This window comes from Mytilus californianus, unplaced genomic scaffold (genome assembly GCF_021869535.1).
Source record: "Mytilus californianus isolate M0D057914Y unplaced genomic scaffold, xbMytCali1.0.p SCAF_4, whole genome shotgun sequence".
Lineage (NCBI taxonomy): Eukaryota > Metazoa > Mollusca > Bivalvia > Mytilida > Mytilidae > Mytilus > Mytilus californianus.
Window position 1 is genome coordinate 3,508,532 of NW_026262690.1, and position 20,820 is coordinate 3,529,351.

The 20,820-nt window shown below is 32.1% G+C and overlaps 1 protein-coding gene across 1 annotated transcript in view; it reads right to left on the reverse strand.

The window, feature by feature from the left end:
- Positions 1-571: 571 nt before the first annotated feature.
- The window catches only part of LOC127737308 (uncharacterized), a 160,941-nt gene continuing 140,692 nt past the window's right edge, over positions 572-20,820 (reverse strand). Inside the window, exons 3-4 of the mRNA XM_052247897.1 lie at positions 3,973-4,049; positions 572-2,306 (exon numbers count right to left, since the gene is read on the reverse strand). Coding sequence (XP_052103857.1) covers positions 2,122-2,306; positions 3,973-4,049 — 262 coding nt within the window. The 3' untranslated portion in view covers positions 572-2,121. The remainder of the gene's footprint in view (positions 2,307-3,972; positions 4,050-20,820) is intronic.

Here is a 20,820-nt window from a genome sequence, read left to right on the forward strand (position 1 = left end):
TTTCATACAGTTGAAGCTATCTGGGGCCCTGTTTAAGCAATGTATTATGCATATAACTTTTCAAAGAGACCTATTTAATCAATCGTAAACATTTCAAACAAAACATATTTATTACTTTAATTTGTGTTTGAAAAAAGTGTATCATAATGTATCAAAGTTTCAAAATGTTTGTTTTCTAACCTTTTTCCTCCCTCAGCTGTTACTGATGACCTTTGTATTTGCGACACTCGACCCAAAGAGGAAGTTGTCTAAATGACTGGTTTTTTTTTAGATTGGAATTATTAGCGATAAGGTGTATTAGTGGTTTTGAAATCTTGGTTTAACATTTAACATTTACTAACCAAAATCTACTTGCCAAAAAAAAAAAATAAATGGAGAAATTATTGCGTGCATTTATCATTGCGATTTTTGAAGAAAGGATAAACATGCGAGATTAATTATTGGGATTTTAGGAAAATCTGCATATAGGTATATGAATCAAATATCAGAATGCGAGTTCTTATTATTGCGATACTCACCCAGTCGTATATTCGCATAAATTAAAACTTCGCAATAATTTCTGAATTTACAGTAAATTCAAAAATATTGTATTGCATAAATCATATATAATAATACGTAATCTAAGTATACAGCATATATTACATGACAAATACTGTAGATAAAACATAATACAAAAGAAGTAAAAAATATCCATATGTTATAACCATACGTAGTACTTCTATAACTTATGTTAAACCAACTCACATGAAGTGTTATGATTGACTTCAAAAGCTTGACTCAAATAACTACATATATGCCTGGCATTTACCAATTAAACGGATTAAGTAAATATATTTCCGATTTGATATTATAATCTTAAATCAAATTTAAAAAAAAAAACTAAACTTTTCTCGAATGTTTTATGTAGGGGACAATATAAAAAGAATTGTCATTTATCTTCTACTTTGTCTCTGCAAAAGAAGGATGTTCACGAAGGGCACGAATTGGCCCTAAGATTTTGATGTTTTTTTAATCAGATCAAAATACTACACATTTCACATAGAAATACTTGTGATAATACTATTTAGACAAAAATACATTTTTTTGGCACCTTCCTTTAAAATTTATGAAGCTATGACCCCTTAAATAAACATTTTTTTGTATTCTAACGTCAATTTTGGTAAATTTTTCCATAATTTTAATTGTTTTTGGCATAATTAACCTTGGCCGCCATCCACGATCCAAAAAGTTTTTATATTGATGAATTCTATATCAAAATTGAAATCTTTTGGTTACAAAACATTATGGATCGTAAGTGGCGGCCAAGGTTTTCCTAAAGCTTTTAGGTCTGCAAATTGCACAAAATCATCACATTTTGACAAAATTTTCAAAATGGGCTTACTTTGAAAAGAACTGATTTATTTAGCACTAAGGCTTTTGAAAAAGACCCATTTACGACCAAATTGTGACCTTTTTTGGTGTTTTATGATAAAGTTGATATTTTAGGCCATATTGTGCCATAAGTGAATCTTTCATCTACTAAATTCTTTAGTTGATTTACTCCCAGTTGTAATAGGAAGTGAAAGTGAATTAATGCTGATTTGTCTGATAAGTGATCTCTCATGTTTTTGTATATCAAAGCTCAGGTAAGTTTTTATGTCAAATGATGAGCAACCATCCACCAGAATTGAAATGAGGAAGATATTTTAAATAGAAGATATGATACATCTTAGTATGTTATAAGTTAACTTGAGGGTTTGTGTCAATGCGATGATTATGAATTTGGCAGCTAATGCACTAAAAACAGTGTAAACATTTGCATCAAAACCTCTATGTATACCTTTGAATTTGGTGTTCTAATCTAAATGTGAAATATGTTCGTGTACACACACATACTGTACAGAATATCCATTTTAGCTAACAATTTAAAGAAAGTCTAGTTTGGAAGTTTTATGTTTAATAAATTTACTATTCTAGCTGTTTATTATTTAGAAGCCTGTAACAGGATAATATTTCCATATTTTAATTTTATTTTATTGTAAAACGGGAACGTACATTAATCAGTTAAGTAAATCCACACAATAAAATATCGATAAATATAGTAAACGTCTAGTTCCTGTAGCAGTAGCTGTAGCAAAAATGTTATTGTTTAGTGGGTGGATATGCTGGATCCGGGCCTGGCTGTGTAAAACCGCTTGGTTGTCCGTACTGTGGCTGACCGTATGCAGGCGGTTGTCCATAACCTGGCTGTCCATACTGTTGTTGTCCAACTACTGTGGTGTGGACACCTGGATGTGCTACAACAGTTCCAACGGTACCTTTCTTCGCTGTGTACGAAAAAAACATTTTGTTTTTTTACTTTAAATTTTTGTAAAGATGTTGAACAATTTTGCAAGTTAAGTATGTTTGCTACTTTGTTTCAAAATAACAAGATTTTTAAAAGACTGTTACAAATTGATAGTACATTAATCAAAGAACTAACTAAGCAGAAAAAAATAAGGGTCTGTGCGCTTGTTTTTGAGATGTAAGCCATTGAAAATTTGGCGGGAAATTATTCTCTCTAGATTTTTTAAACATTTAACATTGGCACCTGTTTTCTTTCAAAAACTATATAAAAAAAAATAACAAGGATTTTTGAGATTTTCAAATATCACTTTTAAAACTATATGTAATACAATTATGAAAAGAAAAGTAGGGGTTAGCCGGCAACATTATTTAATGGCAGTACATCGATAAAACCAGTGGATTCCGAATATCTAGCACATTCAAAAACAAGAGAAACGAACATACTTAATATCATATCTTTGATTTGGGCTATTAAATGTTTTACCTTAAGGTTGAAAAGAAATGAAATGAAAGTCCCTGACATGACAAAAAACAAGACACTGATTAATGCATAAAACAACAGCATAGTTTATGCTTAAAAATACGCACAAAAACAAAACAGAACATGGCAGACAGCAACCAACGACTACCACTGAATCTCAGGCTCCTGAATTGAGACAGACACATCAAGAATTTTACAGGGTTAAACATGATTGCGAACGCCCAATCCATCCATAACCTGGGACAGTGGTGCAACAGCGCAACACTAGAACAAATCGTAAGATATGTAGGAAAGGGCCTTACTTGTCAAATCACACGAAGCAAAGAAGAAAAATTTAACAAAAAAACAAACATTACCAAATCAATTACCGATCTAAGAGTTCTCGCAGTTACTAACAGCTAGCTCAAAGCTAGTTTCAACTAATAAGAGACTAAAATATCAGTACACATCCAACGGATTGAGTGTGAAGGCGTCTTAAACAGTCTTGGAAAAGCATGACATTAAAAGTTTCAACAGGATGTAGAACTATAGGTGTTCGTGGCTGTATAACAAAATAAGTTGAGTTTATTTAATTGATTAAATCATTTGATGAATGTATCATTTTAGTGTACATATGCTTATACAAAGTATAACAATATATATATACAATATCGTAACGATTATTTAACATTGTTCAAAGAGATCATCTGTAATTCATGTGCAAAGATTACCCCACTAAAAATTTGCAGAATACTTTTTGGGAAACTTCTGAAACCCAGATTCAGCATCGGTTATTGTCTCCTTCTTTGAAGACATTTTCTCTTTATCAGTTTAAACTTGATTTTTTTAAGTAACCGTTGTATTCAATAATGCTCCAAAACTCAAGCACATTCCTTAAATGAATGCACATATGTCCATTTGATTTCATTTACGCAAATTACCAATTTTGGCGCTCATTTGTCGTAACTCTCAATATATAACACGAGTTTGAAATAATGTGACTGAATCTGCTTAAATCACCTAAATAAAATGCGAAGTTACTCTGATAATCACCATTTCATGCCATTTATTTTAGATTTTTAATAAATCATTATTATTATTGTTGTCTAACTCTAGTTAATCAAACCAATTTAATCTTTTTTCTTTTTTGATTTTGCTTGTACATACGTATACTTAAATAAACTTACATCTGCAGCAGAGGTATATGAGGACGATGAAAAAAACAAGACCAGCTATAGCTCCAATGCAGGCTCCGACTATTGCTCTGAAAACAGAATATTTTTCAAGTTAGTCAAAGATACATACTTGAGCAAATATTTGTATGCAGAAGTAACAAACATTGTAGAACTGTCAATATCATTATGGACATTTCATTAAAAGGTCAAGTAGCCCTTGTCCATAAGCAAACTAGTTTTGTAGAGAAAAGCAATAACAGGCCAGTAAGTGTCTCCCTTGATACTGACAATGTATAAATGTGTTTTTTATAATTCTAATTTGTGAGTAAAATTTACGTGTTTATTCATCGTTACTTTATTAATCTATCATGTAACACCGATTGCCATACGATCAAATAACTCAATTAAATTTGAATAAACTCATTATGTAGGCACATCTAAGGGTTTTGTATACCTTATAAATATTTACAGCATTAAAGGTTAAACGTTTCAAAGTTAATCATGTTAATTATCTGGACTATGATTATATACAGATATGATCATGATCATGACCATAGACATATAATATAAATTGTATGAATTTCAAGATTATATATTCGTTACAAAAATACGTCACTGTTTGTGATGTCCTGTGCTGTCATTAATGGAAGATGTTCGTTGTTATTCTGCGGTTCACATGTTGTAACGACTATTTTATTATTTATTTGTGCGTTTCTCTGTGCTGAGTGTTCTTGCGTTTGTTTGTACTGTATTTCTGTCACGTAGTGTAGTCATTTTAACGATATTTTTTAACATTGCCATATAAGCTGGAGGTTTGGCTAGCCATAAAACCAGGTTCAACCCACCATTTTTTCTTAAAATGTCCTGTACCAAGTCAGGAATATGGCAATTGTTATCAAATAATTCGTTTCTATGCATGTTTGCGTTTGTATTTGTGGCACTTCAGTGCTTCTGTTGTTCCGTTGTTTTCCTCTTATAGTTGATGTGTTTCCCTCGGTTTAAGTTTGTAACCCGGCTTTGTTTTCTCTAAATCGATTTATGACTTTTGAACAGCGGTATACTACTGTTGCCTATATTTATAAACTGTTCCTCGATAATTATTTAAAAGAAAAATTTGAAAATGCCCAAATCTCATCGGACGTGTCTGCGTATTTATACGTTCAACTCAACGAAACTAATGTCCTTTTCAGACGTCGTAGGTGGTAACGGGCGAAGCTTTCGAGGAAATTTTTGAAGTTTATTTTTCGCTTTCAAACATTGTCCCTGTAATAGTTTTTTGTTTCGACCTTTAAGACCCCTCCTCGAGAAAAGGAGTATCATGGATGTCTATTGTAGGTCGAAACGTACAAACGATGTGAGTTAATTTTATGATATATGTAAATTATTCCTTTAACATTTTAATTTCTTCAACCATTTTCACAAGCTAACAAATATTTTGTTACGTTAAATTTGGACATTTTTAAGAAAGTAAGGTTTCAACTCCCTAAGTGAAAGTTTACCGTGGATTTGGCTATTTTTGTATGTCCTTTTTGGTCATTTAGCTCTTCAACTGATTCGGTTCTTATACATCATTGGCATTAAAATGATCGACTTCGAGCGTTCCCAATGAACGTAAATCCAGAAAAGCGCTTCGAACACATGAAAATTATAGAGTCTTGTTTTCACTTTTACAGCACTGTGTTGATATCTCTGCTTTTGGACTGTCAGTCCCTGAGGGTATCATTAGCTCAGAAGTCCCTACTTTGGTACTGACATGATTTATAACATTTCATTTATCAGTTTCAACCATCCTCTACTCATACTGTTTTTTACAACGCAAATATAACAATAATTTATAATTCCATATAAAAAAAGAATAAGTTACCATTAATTGACGATATTGATTATTATGATATACACGTACTGAGTATAATATTTATGCATATATCATGTCGGTGAGTTGCTACTTTAAGATTTAGATAATAAAAGGAAATATCTGTACATCTGTAATGAAACTGGTATCGTTTTAATATTTGTTTACTCGTCAATCATCGTGCGTTAATCGATCGTGTAACTGTCATCGCCCATGGTGCGTTCATCGTCCGTATAACATGTAGTAGTCGTCGTGCGATCATTATCTGTGAAAACACTCATTTATCATCGTTAATTCATCATTTGATGTGCATTCATCTTCTTACGTATAATCAGTTTGAATTCCAGAGGGTCTCTACTTAAAGGGGCAAAAGTAACGAATTCGACAAAATTTTAATTTTATTTCAAACATTCATAAGAGGGGAATATAGAAAATAAATTTCGCTATAAGCATTCAGTTTTGTTCAATTTCGTCAAAATAATCTAACAAAATATCACTGGTGTATTATTGACTTTCGAGTTAATAATTCAACTCATTAATCCGTAGTCATGCAACCTATTAATTTGACCTTTAGAGGAGATGGGTGAGCATATGATCATCAGGTGGCTCATTCATTAAAAAAGAAAAGAATGTCAACATTAAAAAGAGAAAATAGGAAGCCACCAGGAATGAAACTTTCATGGACTGATCCGGCCCACAAAAAGTCATTCTTATACAGGTAAATCAATGATTTGCATATATTTTAAACCTATAACATGCAATCTAACAGACCTAAAACAAATAGGATTGCACGTGCTCGCTATCTGTTTATGCTTATGATTAAATCGGTTGGTTTATATGACCGTCGGCAGTCTTCGAAGGACATCTCGATGGTTAATAAGGTGGAGTCTGGTCTAAAGTACGTACCAAATGGGGGTATATTATAGCGAGCCATTGCATTTTTAATTGTTTCTTTTTACTTTTTTGTAATTTGGATATTCGTTTAAGTAAGCTATAAATAAAATATGAGAATTTGGGTCAAATTGGTGAACATGAATTTGACAGCTCATTCCCTTTTAATCGACAAAAAGACTCTCAAAAAAACTCAGGACATTACAGTACTTACCCAATCGATAAACAGGTTGTAGACCCAGTGCAAATGTAAGCATCAGGACAGCACCAATCATATCCCGTACAATGATAATAGCCCAAGTAACACGACTGACCTGTAAAATACAGTAATAGGTGTGGTTATTTATTATAAATCAAAGTAGGATATCATCAAATATTGATTGCTGCAAATTGTAAATGAGTCTAAATAGAGACATATTCATATGTCATATTTACCACATCCCCAACTCTGTTTGCCGTTGAATTGACTCATTTTTTTTCATTCGTAAGAATCTCTATTTTATACACTTATACAGAAATTTTACCTTGTACGATTTCTAAGTTTAAAACTACACTGTTTAGAAGATATCGAGAAAGTTTATACTGTGCTCGAAACCATTTTTCGTTTTGAAAGAAAAGAGTAAACTATGTACTGTTCTGTAGTAGATTAGACGGATGCCACACGTGGAGCAGGATCTGCTTACCCTTCCGGAGCACCTAAGATCATCCCCAGTTTTTGGTGGGATTCGTGTTGCTCAGTCCATAGTTTTCTTTGTTGTGTTTTGTGCACTATTGTTTGCCTGTTGGTCTTTTTTTTTTAGCAATCGCGTTGTCAGTTTATTTTCGACTTATGAGTTTGAATGTCCCTATGGTATCTTTCGCCTCTTTTTTAGAAAAAAAGTATTAATAAAAATACCGAACTCCGAGGAAAATTCAAAACGGAAAGTCTCTAATCAAATGGCAAAGTCAAAAGCTCAAACACATCAAACGAATTGATAACAACTGTCATATTCCTTGCTTGTACATGCATTTTCTTATGTAGAAAATGGTGTATTAAACCTAGCTTTACCTCTCATTTGTATGACAGTCGCATTAAATTACATTATCATTACAACAATGTGTGAACAAAACAAACAGATATAATAGGTAAAAATGTCAAAAATAGGGGTACAGCAGTCAACATTGTGTTATAATCTCAATCACTATAAAAACAAACAAATATGTCAACAAAGAAAAACAAAAAGGCATATAGACAAAGCACATCAGCAAAAACGAAAGACCAGAATACAAAAATGTACCATAGCACAATAGCACAATGACGGGATGTTTAAGTACCGAGCATCGTCAAATATATTTTACTAAAAATAGACTAAACAGTAAAAGTAATAAGATACAAATACAAATAGACGAACGCTATAACACGTAACTAAGATGATAAACAACGTCAGTACCTAGAATCTATACTTCAAGACCATCGTGTATTATTTGTGAAGTTGATACGGAATATTTATCAGCAAAGTCTTGGTATCTTCCGATGAACTTCTTTAGAAAAAGGACGAGATGTTCTATGATATATCCTTGGTTCATCAACTTTCTGCGCAGACACTGGTGACGTTTTACAAGTCTAAGTAGCAGCTGCGAATACCGACTGAGTTGGGAAATGTATGTCCCATATGCAGGTTTAGTTGGTATATTGAAGAAGGTGGGGAAATTTATAATTACATAATTTGAACTGTCTCGTTTGTCATAGATTCTGGTCATGAGATGACCGCTTTATTAAATTCGAGGTATAAGTCGAAAAATGAGGCAGAGGAACCGTGTCTGTTGTTTCTTTAATTTCTAGTTCTGGAGGATATATTATTGGAACCCAATCAGAAAAGTTTGGATTGTTAATAGAAAGAACATCATCAATATATCTGAATGTGAAATTAAATGATCTGTTTCTTTGATTCCTCTTGTTTTTAACAAGTTTCTGAAGGAACTCCGAATCATATGAAAATAAGAAGAGGTCGGCAAGTAGATGCGCACAGTTCGTTTACATAGGAATGCCGACAATTTGTTGAAAAAGTCTACGTCAAAATTTAACAAATATGTTGTCAATAAGGAGCTCTAGCATACTGATCACTTGTATATATCTCCCAATTGATACGATATTCCCGGGCTTGTATTTCCTATCATGATTTCCTTGATAGATGATTGCTGCTCACAAGGAAGATATTAAACCAAGAGTTCCAAATGGTGAAGTTGAAGTCATCCCTTCGTCAATTTTACGGACGCCATCACGAGTGGGTTGACCGTTATGGAATAACCGTTTCACAGATGATATCGAATATGTTCCTTATGTTGTAACTACAATACCATTCCCTTTTCACGATTGTGACCTACCGAATTAGACTATTTACCGGATTTGTAATACCATAAGCAACGCGACGGGTGCCACATGTGGAGCAAGATCTGCTTACCCTTCCGGAGCACCTGAGATCACCCCCGGTTTTTGGTGGGGTTCGTGTTGCTTAGTCTTTGGTTTTCTGTGTTGTGTCATCTGTACTATTGTTTGTCTGTTTGTCTTTTTGTTTTTGGCCATGACGTTGTCAGTTTGTTTTCGATCTATGAGTTTGACTGTCCCTCTGGTATCGTTCGTCTCTCTTTTGTTCCTCTGTATAGCATGTTTTACCTTTTTGTTCACTATTAACAAAATATGCCGTATGGTAAGTAGTAAATTTATAGCGTATGCTTCCAAATTTTATGTTAAAAGCATTGTGGATTATTTCTTAAGACGATTTTTCAATTTCACATTAGGAATAGTGGTATACAGGGTTGAAAAATCAAATGTTTTGATAGAACTGATTTCAGAGAAAGATCGAGATTTAAAATTATCCAGAAGTTCTTTAGAGTTTTTCAGAATCCACATATGGTTAATACCACTACGCGAGTAAACAGTTTCACAGTATTTCTGAAGACCCTCTTTCACTGCGGACACAATGTTTGTCAATCTAATGGACAACGGACCTTGGTCGATCATTCACACAGTTTTTCAACTATTTAATTCGACGTTTTATTAGAATTCTGATTGTTTTGAGACATTCTGACAATGCGTCAAGTTCAACTTCTTCTCGTTTAGTCCATGCTCTGGCGTAGTCCTCAATGGAATCCATAATTATTTTGAAGTTATGGTTCCAATTGATGTGTTGGGGTTCTCTAAACTTAGGACCATGATATATCATCTTTCGGAGATGTTCATGTTGAATTATGTTTAGATATAAGGCGAGTTGGAACAGTCACATGACAGAGGGTTGTTTAGGTATTGTTCTAAATCAAGGTCCTGCAATGGTTACACTATTGTTTGAGAAAAAGGGTGAAGGTTTGGTACCATTAAAACGTTTAAACCCGCTGCATTTGTTTGCACCTGTCCTAAGTCAGGAATCTGATGTTCAGTAGTTGTCGTTTGTTGATGTGGTTCATAAGTGTTTCTCGTTTCTCGTTTTTTATATAGATTAGACCGTTGGTTTTCCCGTTTGAATGGTTTTATACTAGTAATTTTTGTGGTCCTTTATAGCTTACTGTTCGATGTGAGCCAGGGTTCCGTGTTGAAGACCGTACTTTGACCTATAATGGTTTACTTTTATAAATTTTGACTTTGATGGAGAGTTGTCTCATTGGCACTCATACCACATCTTCTTATATCTATCATAGTTAAATACTTGCAATGGTTTTGGTGTAACTGTAGGATACAATAGAAACAGACTGATTTTGAAAATAAATTGGAATTTTAGATGTTACGGCCTTGTGATGTAGAACGTTGCTGATGTTGATTGCATCAATTCCTTTATCCTATATTGGTAAAATGAATATGAAGGAATTTCCTCTTTTCATCATGTAAAGGTTCCGATCTTACTGCTTTAAAAAGACGGAAAAGAGCTACATCACAAATTATACTGACCAGTCTGTATATTGGAGAAAATGTATTTATGCGTTCTTTGTCAAGTGCATAATCTCTCAAGCATTTTAGAAAATTAACAGGCAGTGAAAAAAGAATAGTTCTAATGTAATGTAACCCTTGCTGATGATGAAGATATGACAGAAGGTCACCAAAGCTCCATGAGGGCGATCTAGATTTGAAAGACTTTTTTACATTAGGCCGATGGTAGTGTTTTTGCACAAGACCACATAAATTTTTAAACGACTTGCGTATGCTCCATTTTATCTCTACGAGCAGAAACGATTCCTAAAAACTCAATTCAAATTAATGTCAACAGTAATCAACAGAAATTCAAATCTAACAAATCCATTAGAAAATATGACAAATCAACTTGAAGGCAAACAGCAAAAACGGAGAAAGATTGCATTTACTCCAAAATGGTCAAGTGCTTCGGCAGGGTAAGCCACTCCTCCAAGCAATCGAGAATAGGACACATTGGTTAATTAACAGATCAGACGAATTTTCTGGTATCTGAATTAAGAATGCGAAAAAAGTATATATATTGAGTTGACACCCAGACACACCGTTTCCGTCAACAAATTCGTGGTGACCGTAAAACGTATGTAGTGTTGATTCGAGTCGTTTTTCCATATACCTCAGTTGAAGCGGTTTTTGAGTTAGGAGGCCGTATAGTATTAACATACACGAGTGTAACATTTAAATTGAGATATGTAAACGTCATACGAGGGGACAGAGGGTATGTTACTCCTGATAAATTAGATGATGACAAGTGGAATGTTGAAATATTCACGTTTGTCCAAGCTGGTAAACTTAAGCTTATGTATCCTAATCATAGCATTAATGGGAGAATTTTTTAAAACAGAAATTGGACAAAGTTGCTCTTGTACCAAGGGATTTTGTCCTTTCTTGGCAGCCCACACCTGCTATGGGCCACTTCAGTAATGTGATATGTATCAAATGATTGTCTCGTATATTAAGCATGGCACGCTCCAAGAGCAACAAACCTTCACCATTATATGTTAAGTATTGTTCATTGAAGACCGATGCTGAGACTATATTTTCCTATTCTACTAAACTCTTCACATATATTCCCTGTGCCCGTGGAACATTATGCGGATTGTTTGCAATATTGTTATCCTTCCTTTGCGTTTTATCTCATCGCCTTTTATACTGATTGGACTGGAAATCACATTTATGTAATCAATACGAATAAATCAGCATGATAAAGATCTTGTACACACAATGCACACTATTGGAATAGCATTCTGAGACGCGCGCGACTAATATATTTGAAAGCCAATGCAAAGAAATAAGCCTGAACAGAACATATGAATTGTTCAGTTATGGTTCATGAGAGGAATATACATCTTGCACTTCTACATTATAACTTTGACTAATAGATACATTTATTAGCTCTGAAATGTCTGTAATATAAATCGAACGTTTAGTGAGTTGTAATTCCTGGGTTAAACATACCACTTTCTTTTATAAGTGTCTTTACCAATCAAGTATAGCCACAATGTTTGATAGATCGATTGATTCCTTTTTAATCAATTTCAAGTGATAGATATGATAAATATTTCATGCATTTTCAAAAACAGGTGAGCAATAAATCTAAATTGTAAAGGGCTTGATTCGTTAGTTGAGAGATTTTCCCATACTTGCTAAAGCATGATCTATCGACATGTATTATTTAGAATATAAGTTGGAATGTTAAGTATATTCATTATCCTTTATTCTTATTTTAAAGGTGAGTTATGCAAACTAAATGCGTAAAATTGTTATATATTTTGAACTTTAAAGCCAAATAAGCTCATAGATTACTGATTTAAAACAAGAAAGATCTTATCCATAGTCTTGTTTATTTGAATCGTATTAAGTATAATATACGACTTGTTCCAGATGAAAATCACCTATCAATATTAACATAGTAACTTCCTTGTTGAAAAACCAATGTCATCTGTTGGTACGATGATTTAACCGCATGTTATTGTTAATTGTTGGGTATTATTCGGGAATTCGGGAACACTCCAACGAAATTTATTTACAATACCAACGCAGTGTTTTGAAATAAAAATGTCTTTTATAATTTTAAAGGGATTGTAAACTAAAATATGTCTTCACAATGCAAGTTATCTGTATAAATTTTGTTATTGACCTTTACATCCCAAAACTTTGTATTGCTATAATAATGGCAATGGGATTGTTTTCGGGTACGCGTTCTTAACTCTAGATATGAAACAGATAGGTTCAAATTGTAACCAAAAAAACGTGCTTTTGAAAAATTGAAAACACAAACACACAAGGTATATATAAAATTATCGAGTAATCGAAACTACGCAACAGCCTTACAATTACTCAGTGGATCGCAAGAGAAAAAAGAAAGAGATTAATGGCTGCATAAAACTACAGCATTTTCTATTTGGACTTTAATTTTCAAAGTACAAAATATATGATCAATCTAGTTTCAATTTAGCTCAAGATTGTGAAAATCGAGAGATTAAAGTAACTTAACCTCAGAGAAATAATTTCAATTTTCACTTTTCTCTAATTGCAATGAATATAACCTTGTGAAAAAAAAAGAATAACAAAAATGCCGAACTTCAAGGAAAATTCAAATCCGAAAGTCCGTTATCAAATTGCAAAATCAAAAGCTCAAACACATCAAACAAATGGAAAACAACTGTCATATTCCTGACTTTGTACAGGCATTTCCTTATGTAGAAAATGGTGTATGAAACCTGGTTTTATAGCTAGCTAGAACACTCAATTGTATGATAGTAGCATACAATTCCATTATATTGACAACAATGTGTGAACAAAACAAACAGACATAATAGGTAAAAATGTCAAAAATAGGAGTACAGCAGTCAACATTGTGTTAAAATCTTAATCACTATAAAAACAAACAAATATGTCAAAAAACAAAAACAAAAGGGCAAAAAGACAAAGCACATAAGCAAACAACAAAGACAAGAATACAAAAAATTACCACAATGACGATTTTGTAACTTGATGCATATAAAAAATTATTGCAGGCACTTACTGACAGTCAGAAAGATAAGAAATCAATTATCAAGGAACTAAATCTGAACATCCCAGTATGAGTACACACAAATCATTTTTGATTTTTTGTTATGTAAGAATCGATTTAAGGTATTATGCATCTATAAAAACATCTGTAAACAAACAAATCTTATATTATTTTATATCAATTTATGATAAAAAGCATAAGAAATGCGTTGGCTGCCTTTCTGTCAAAATCCAGGAACAACGCGTCTAATACTATTTCCGTAAACAAATGATTCGTCATCCGCTTGCTCCGGGAACGGGAAATTAACCAATCCATATTCCTTATACAAAACCAAAACATTTAAAATACAAAGCGTTTACTTTCTTTTCAGGCACACATAACTTTATAGATAACATATCCATACACTTAACATGGCGATTTAATCCGCTTGAGATAATATAAATTTAATTCGAGGGGTAAGCCATTATGAGAACTAGGTTATTCAATTTGCAATAACTTAAATGGTTGAGCATCTATATGACCAATAGAAACCTAAAATTATAATCAAATTTGCGTTAAGTCAACCATGCTTCAAGAAAGGACCTTATTTTCTGAATAATTTCTTAGTACTTATGTACTTAGATATGTAATAAATCATGCCAGGAGCAAAGAATTGACAACTAAGCTGGTGATATACTCGGGGAGTAGCAGTTCCAACCCAGAAATATCGACCCAGATATAGAAAAGGATAATTACAAAATATGAATTTGGTGAATCCAAAACGCTTTTCAAAATTTATAGAAAAATATGCATATACTTCTTTAATTTTACAAAGAAGGTAAATTTATTTATTAAAATAATTGTATGGCGATAATTGTTGAACGGGCTACATTTGTAGATAAATTAATTGATACTATTAAATGTCCATTTGGTATCTTTCGTCTCTCATTTTGATACTATTCTTTCACTTTTAAGATACATGCTAGATTGTTGACCTTTTAAATAAAAATTTAAAAGCAATAAAAGGCAGAAACGTTTTCAGATCATGTTTGACATAAAAGTATCTCTCTGTACATTTTAACCTACCTTTCACATTTATTATCAACGCGAATATACTAAGTATGAATAATACGAAATCCATGTTTGCTGTCCTATACTAAAAGTTTTGAATGCTATATGCTTTAGCATTCAAACCCTTTTCAACTCAACTAAATAATGATATCTATTTACTTCCTTTATATTTAATTGATATGCAAATGACCTCTATCATTGAAAAACTTATCAGATATCGTTTTGAATAATAATAGATTTGTTGTCAATATTTCCATGGCTTTGGTTAAGCAAACATACAATCAGGATTTACATTTTTGATAAAGATTTGGCAGGTAACATTTTGAAATCTAATTTATATGAATTGTTGAATAAACGAATCATTCTCAAATTAATACATTTACCTTGACAAAGAATTCATCAAAATGTAATGCATAGCTTGATATAAGGAATGGATGTAACAAGATATAAGACATCTAAAAAATAACATCATTTGTTTTGTTGCACATTGTTGTCAATATAATTGAATTTTATGAGACTGTCATACAAGTGAGAGGTTTAGCTAGCTATGAAACCAGGTTTAATTCACCATTTCCTACACACGGAAATGCCTGTACCACGTCAGAAATATGACAGTTGTTTTCCATTCGTTTGATGTGTTTCAGCTTTTGATTTTGCCATTTGATAAGGGACTTTCCGATTTGAATTTTTCCTTGGAGTTCGATATTTTTGTTATTTTACTTTTCAATCAATAGAAAAAACTAAAGGTTACAGACAAGTAGACGGTATCATCTGTTTTAAGGGATTGGGTCCATTATCAAAATCAAAGGCCAGTAAAGTGACAAAATACAACAAACATAACGAAACTGGCGAAATGGATTATTAGAATGCGTATGCAGAAAAAAAAACATTCAAAACTAAAGCTTAAAAAAATACCATCTCTTTTGATTTATGAGTGATACGGAGAATGTTGGCTTAATCATACGTTATTTTGCTTTATACATTAACGTTGACATAGTATAATTGGTCAAATAAAATTTTTTATTTGTATTTAAATACGTATTAATTTGCAAATTTGAAATAGTACGCATCTGGTATGAGCAAATATTTTTTAAATCAAGCAGACTATGTGATTTTTTTTTCAGAATTACGCCACATCATAACATTTATTGCAAATTCGATTATATAATTGTTGATTCTGAACAGTTAAACAAATGTTCTTACCGTCTACTAAAGCAACTAGCAACAGTATGATTTGAATAACGGCACCCATATCTACATCAGCACTGAAGTAAACTTTTTTTCAAAATAACGATTTAAATGTCTATAATTTTAATTATTGATTAAATACTAATTGTTCAATGCATAACTTGTTAAAGCTTGCAAATTATCCTTTCAAATGCATTTAAACTGAAACAGGGTTTTTAATAATTATTCCTGAAAATGGCTTTTTGTGTTATTTATTAATCTGTTGATTATTGAAAATGAGTAAGATACTGCTTACTATAGTCATTGGTTTATGAATATGTAATAATTGTTTAAAAGTTATTTTGGTCATTTGTGTATCAATATGTAACAATTCTTTCAAAGTAATCTGATATTGTTAATCCGATTCCATTATTGTTAATCCGATTCTTACCCCAAAGGTCGTACAATTGGTACCATTAAATGTTATTGGACAATAAAATAAAACATCATTGGGCTGAGTTTGACATGTCATTATAAAAATACACCAACTTATTTTAAATGGACACGCAAGGATTAAATTATTGTAAATTAAAGCATAGTATAGTTTTGTTTTGAAGTGATATGTTATTTCAAATTTACCAAAACAAGTTGAATACGTCTTATATATTAAAATGACTAAGTTTGACTATAAAACAGGTATATATACAAAGACTCTTTTAACGGAAAATCCTCAATTTTATTCCAATCTTCAGAAGTACACTATTATTCGATTATTGTCTTCCTGTACTCCAATTTGCCGACAGCTTTAAAAAATGCAGTGATCTTAACTATGACACTTCGGCAACCTCACATTGCAATTGCGACGGAAAATGCGTGATGAAAGAAAAGATAAACAAACGTGAAAAGAATATAGTATTTATTCATTCTTCAAATAACGATTAATACACCAAACAATTACACAACTGTTATGATAAAGTTTGTTTAACAAATGGATCGATAATTTTCTTAACATTAAAATAACGGAAACTGGTTTCAAATGACTTTAAAGATACAATTTACCATTTTGATGTTTAGTGTATGTTTAGTGCACCCATTATAACTTTGTCTCTCCGAATTATCTATTATACTTTTAATCTCGAAGTTTTATTATCAATAGAAAGGTTCAAAAGAGTTCCTTCTCCATTTGTAAAAAGTATTATCATTTAGCATATGCTATACACTTCTCTATTTATAAACTCGTTTCCATCATTACCTTTGAATTTCAGTTTACTCTTTACCTATTACCTTTATTATAGAAATTAGGAGATCTTAGGACAAGGGCGTGAATACCTATATGCTATCGTACAGCCTGAAACAACGAGCAAAAACAGTTACTATACATTCTATTTAAAAGACAAAATGCGGTACATCTGTCGGTATTGATTATCTATCTTTATAAGTTTTCTGACCTTGAATTCAACTCTTAGACTATATTCATATCATGTATTTAAAACTTGCTTTAGATTTTGTAATATTCCAGGCCTTTCTTAAAGGAGCATTAGCCACGAGATATAAAAAAAAATAAAATATGATTTTAATTTTTTTCAATTTTTAATGAAAGTGAAATAGTAAAATAATCATTTGCTTTTAGCAGCCAGTTTAGTTACATTTTGTCAAAATAAGCTAAGAAACATAGCTGATGAATTATTCATTTGCAAGTGAATAATTCGACCTCATTGAATCCGTATTCAAGTGACCTTCAATTTAATCCATTAGAGATTGGTTACGCATGTATTAGTCGTGTTCAGCCATTAAAGGGAAAAGAATGTCATCATTGAAAGTGTAACAAAGGTGAACCATTTCGTTGACTAATTCGATCCACCGAAATCATTCTTATACAAGCAAAAACGATGATTAACTTATTTTTTTAGCCTATAACATGTATTCAAACAAACCTAAAAAAGTGTAATTCCACGAAGTCGCTATCTATTTATATTCATGTTTATATTTTTATCGGGCTATGTGACGGTCGGCAGTCTTCGGAGGTCATCTCGATGTTTAATTAGATGTCGTCTAGACTAAAACACACACGAAATGCTGATATATGTTATCGAGTCTATGCATTGTTAATTGTTTATTTCAGACTTAAAGTAATTTGGATATATGATTAAGTATGTTATAAATCAAATATGAGAATTTGAGTCAAATCGGTTAACAAGAATTTGACAGCTAATGCCCCTTTAAACTTGAATGTATAAGATTTTTTATAAGTTGTTATTTAATTTGAACTAGCATTCAGTAATTGTGAGTACCCTCAGATCTGTACTGAGTTGTTGTGGGGATGTATACATACACAGCCAAGTCCGATCTGTGATTTTGTTAGATTTTTTTTCTGCTTTGTATCGGTCTGATGAGTTAAACCCTTTTCAACGGATTTTTATAGTTTGTTCTTATGTTGTACTGTTACACCACTGTCCCAGGTTAGAGGGAGGGTTTGACGCAAGCAAACTAGTTCAACCCCGCCACATTCTGTATGGGCCTGTCAGGAGCCTGTACTTCAGTGGAAGTCGTTTGTTGCTGTATATCATATTTGTTTTTCGATCATTGTTTTGTATATCAATCAAGCCGTTAGTTTACTCGTTTGAATTGTTTTTGAATTGCCTTTTTATAGCTAACTATGCGATATGGGTTTTGTTCATTGTTGAAGCCCTACAGTGACCTATAAGTGTTAACTTCTATGTTATTTGGTTCTCTGGTGGAGATTTGTCTCAATGGCAATCATACCACAACTTCTTATTTTTATACTTTCGGTAATAAACTTTATTCAGGACTCGACGTACATTTTTTTTATAGTTGAGTACAATAATCATAGTCAAAATGTGTATGACCGCAAGGCTTTATCACGTTTTTGCTATTTTCTTTGGAACGAACTGTACGCCTCTCCTTGCCGACCTCTTCTGTTTGTTTTGTTCACACATTGTTGTCAATATAATGGAATTTTATTCAACTGTCATAAAAGTGAGAGGTTTAGCTAGCTTTAAAACCTGGTTTAATGCACTATTTTCTACATAAGAAAATGCCTGTTCCAAGTCAGGAATATGACAGTTGTTTTCCATTCGTTTGGTGTGTTTGAGCTTTTGATTTTGCCAATTGTTAAGGGACTTTCCGTTTTGAATTTTCCTTGGAGTTCGGTATTTTTGTTGGTTTACTTTTCGTTGAAGTAATTGATTCTTCGTGGTAAGTTGGTTTTAATTAACATCTAACTCCACCTACTTGGGCTATTGACAAAAAAATCATTTACAACACATCACTATTGAGATAAAGATTGTGATGCCATTTCTGTCGTAAATACGCCATATAAAAAAATCCGAACGAATTGCTCCAGATAAAAACAAGTTACTTTCTTGTTCAAGTTACAAATCAAGTGGTAGTAGAGAAAGGGGCCTCATTTGGTGCCCAATAGCAAGTCCATAACTCAAAGTTTAAAATAAACTGACAACGCTATAGCTAGAAAAGAAAATGACCAACAGATAAACGACAGTTCACAAAGTAAAACATATCTAGTCGTTTTTTAAACTATAAGTGATTTGGATGATGACAACATATTACTATTTCAAAATATTGCATAAAAGCATTAACCATATGGGGTCTTGTCGAACATATTTCTACAATAACTATGAATTACAAGTTAAAGAGTTAAACGTTTGATTTGCCATCACTCATTTTTTAGTGTGACATCAATGAAAATATCACTGAAATAATCAAGATTAGGCTATTTGCAGTTTATTATATTTTTAGAAGATTTTATATGTATAGAAAAATTTTCTGTACGAATTTACTGTTTTTGTTGACACTTAAATAAGTCGTGATTAAATACTGTCATTGGAAAATTTGTGAACAGTGCCTTAAAACATAAAGGCAATTTTTTTAAATAATAAAAATGTTTGACAGTTGTGTGTTTGCTTGTTTTTTTAGCAAGAAACGGGTTTTAATTATTTTACTAGATAAACATGCGCAGGCGCATGTTAAATTAAATACATAATAATTGAATAACATAATGTAGTTGTAGTGAAAGTCTTGACTTTTATATTAGAAAATATATTTTGAAACAAACTGGTACCTGAAATTATGCTTTTAGATGAGAATCCAACGTAATAATGACAGTGTATACATTTCGCATGTTTAATTCATTTTATTAAAAAAACCTGTTACATTTCTTGTTGAAAACGATGTTAAAATATCATCATATAAACTCAATTAGGCATTGCAATTTCATAATCTAATATCTATAATTCTTAATCTGTATTTTTACTTTTTGCATTGACATGTGTATTTTATTTCATAGTTCATAGTTTATTGCAGAGAACGATGTATACTATATTGATATACATATATATATATATAAACCTATTCATTGTAAGTTGATACGTATCCTGGTTTTGGATCGTAGTACCAAATATTGATATTTGTGACGTCACAGAATTCAAGACTATTCTACTGTTTACGAAAACTCTGCATTCAGAAATGCATACAACTGCATCTGCAAATAAAGGCTAAGGAATTTAAATTTACGTGTGGATTCTGTTAGGTGTGACAATTCGGTGACGGCCGGATATGATCAAGTTCCGGTTGAAAGTACGTATCGTGCTATCGTTAAATCATATATCTTGAAGGGTTTCGGGCATTCATTAGTTTTGTGTATGTTTACAATGAAGGTTATTCCGTTTTCTTTGTGTGCTTTTTTTAACATGTTTCAAAGTTAGGTTTTTGTGTCTGTTTTTGCTTTCGTGAAAGTTTTTGTACAATATTTCGTTATAGGACGACTGTTTTTTATTTTTTTTTTAGTGATCTTAATTTAATATTTGCTTCTATCAGCTTAAGACGTTCTCGGACATCAATTGAGTTTGTTCATTCTACTTTTGATCATCCGGTCTTTCTAAGAGTTGGCTTATATAAATTTATATAGAC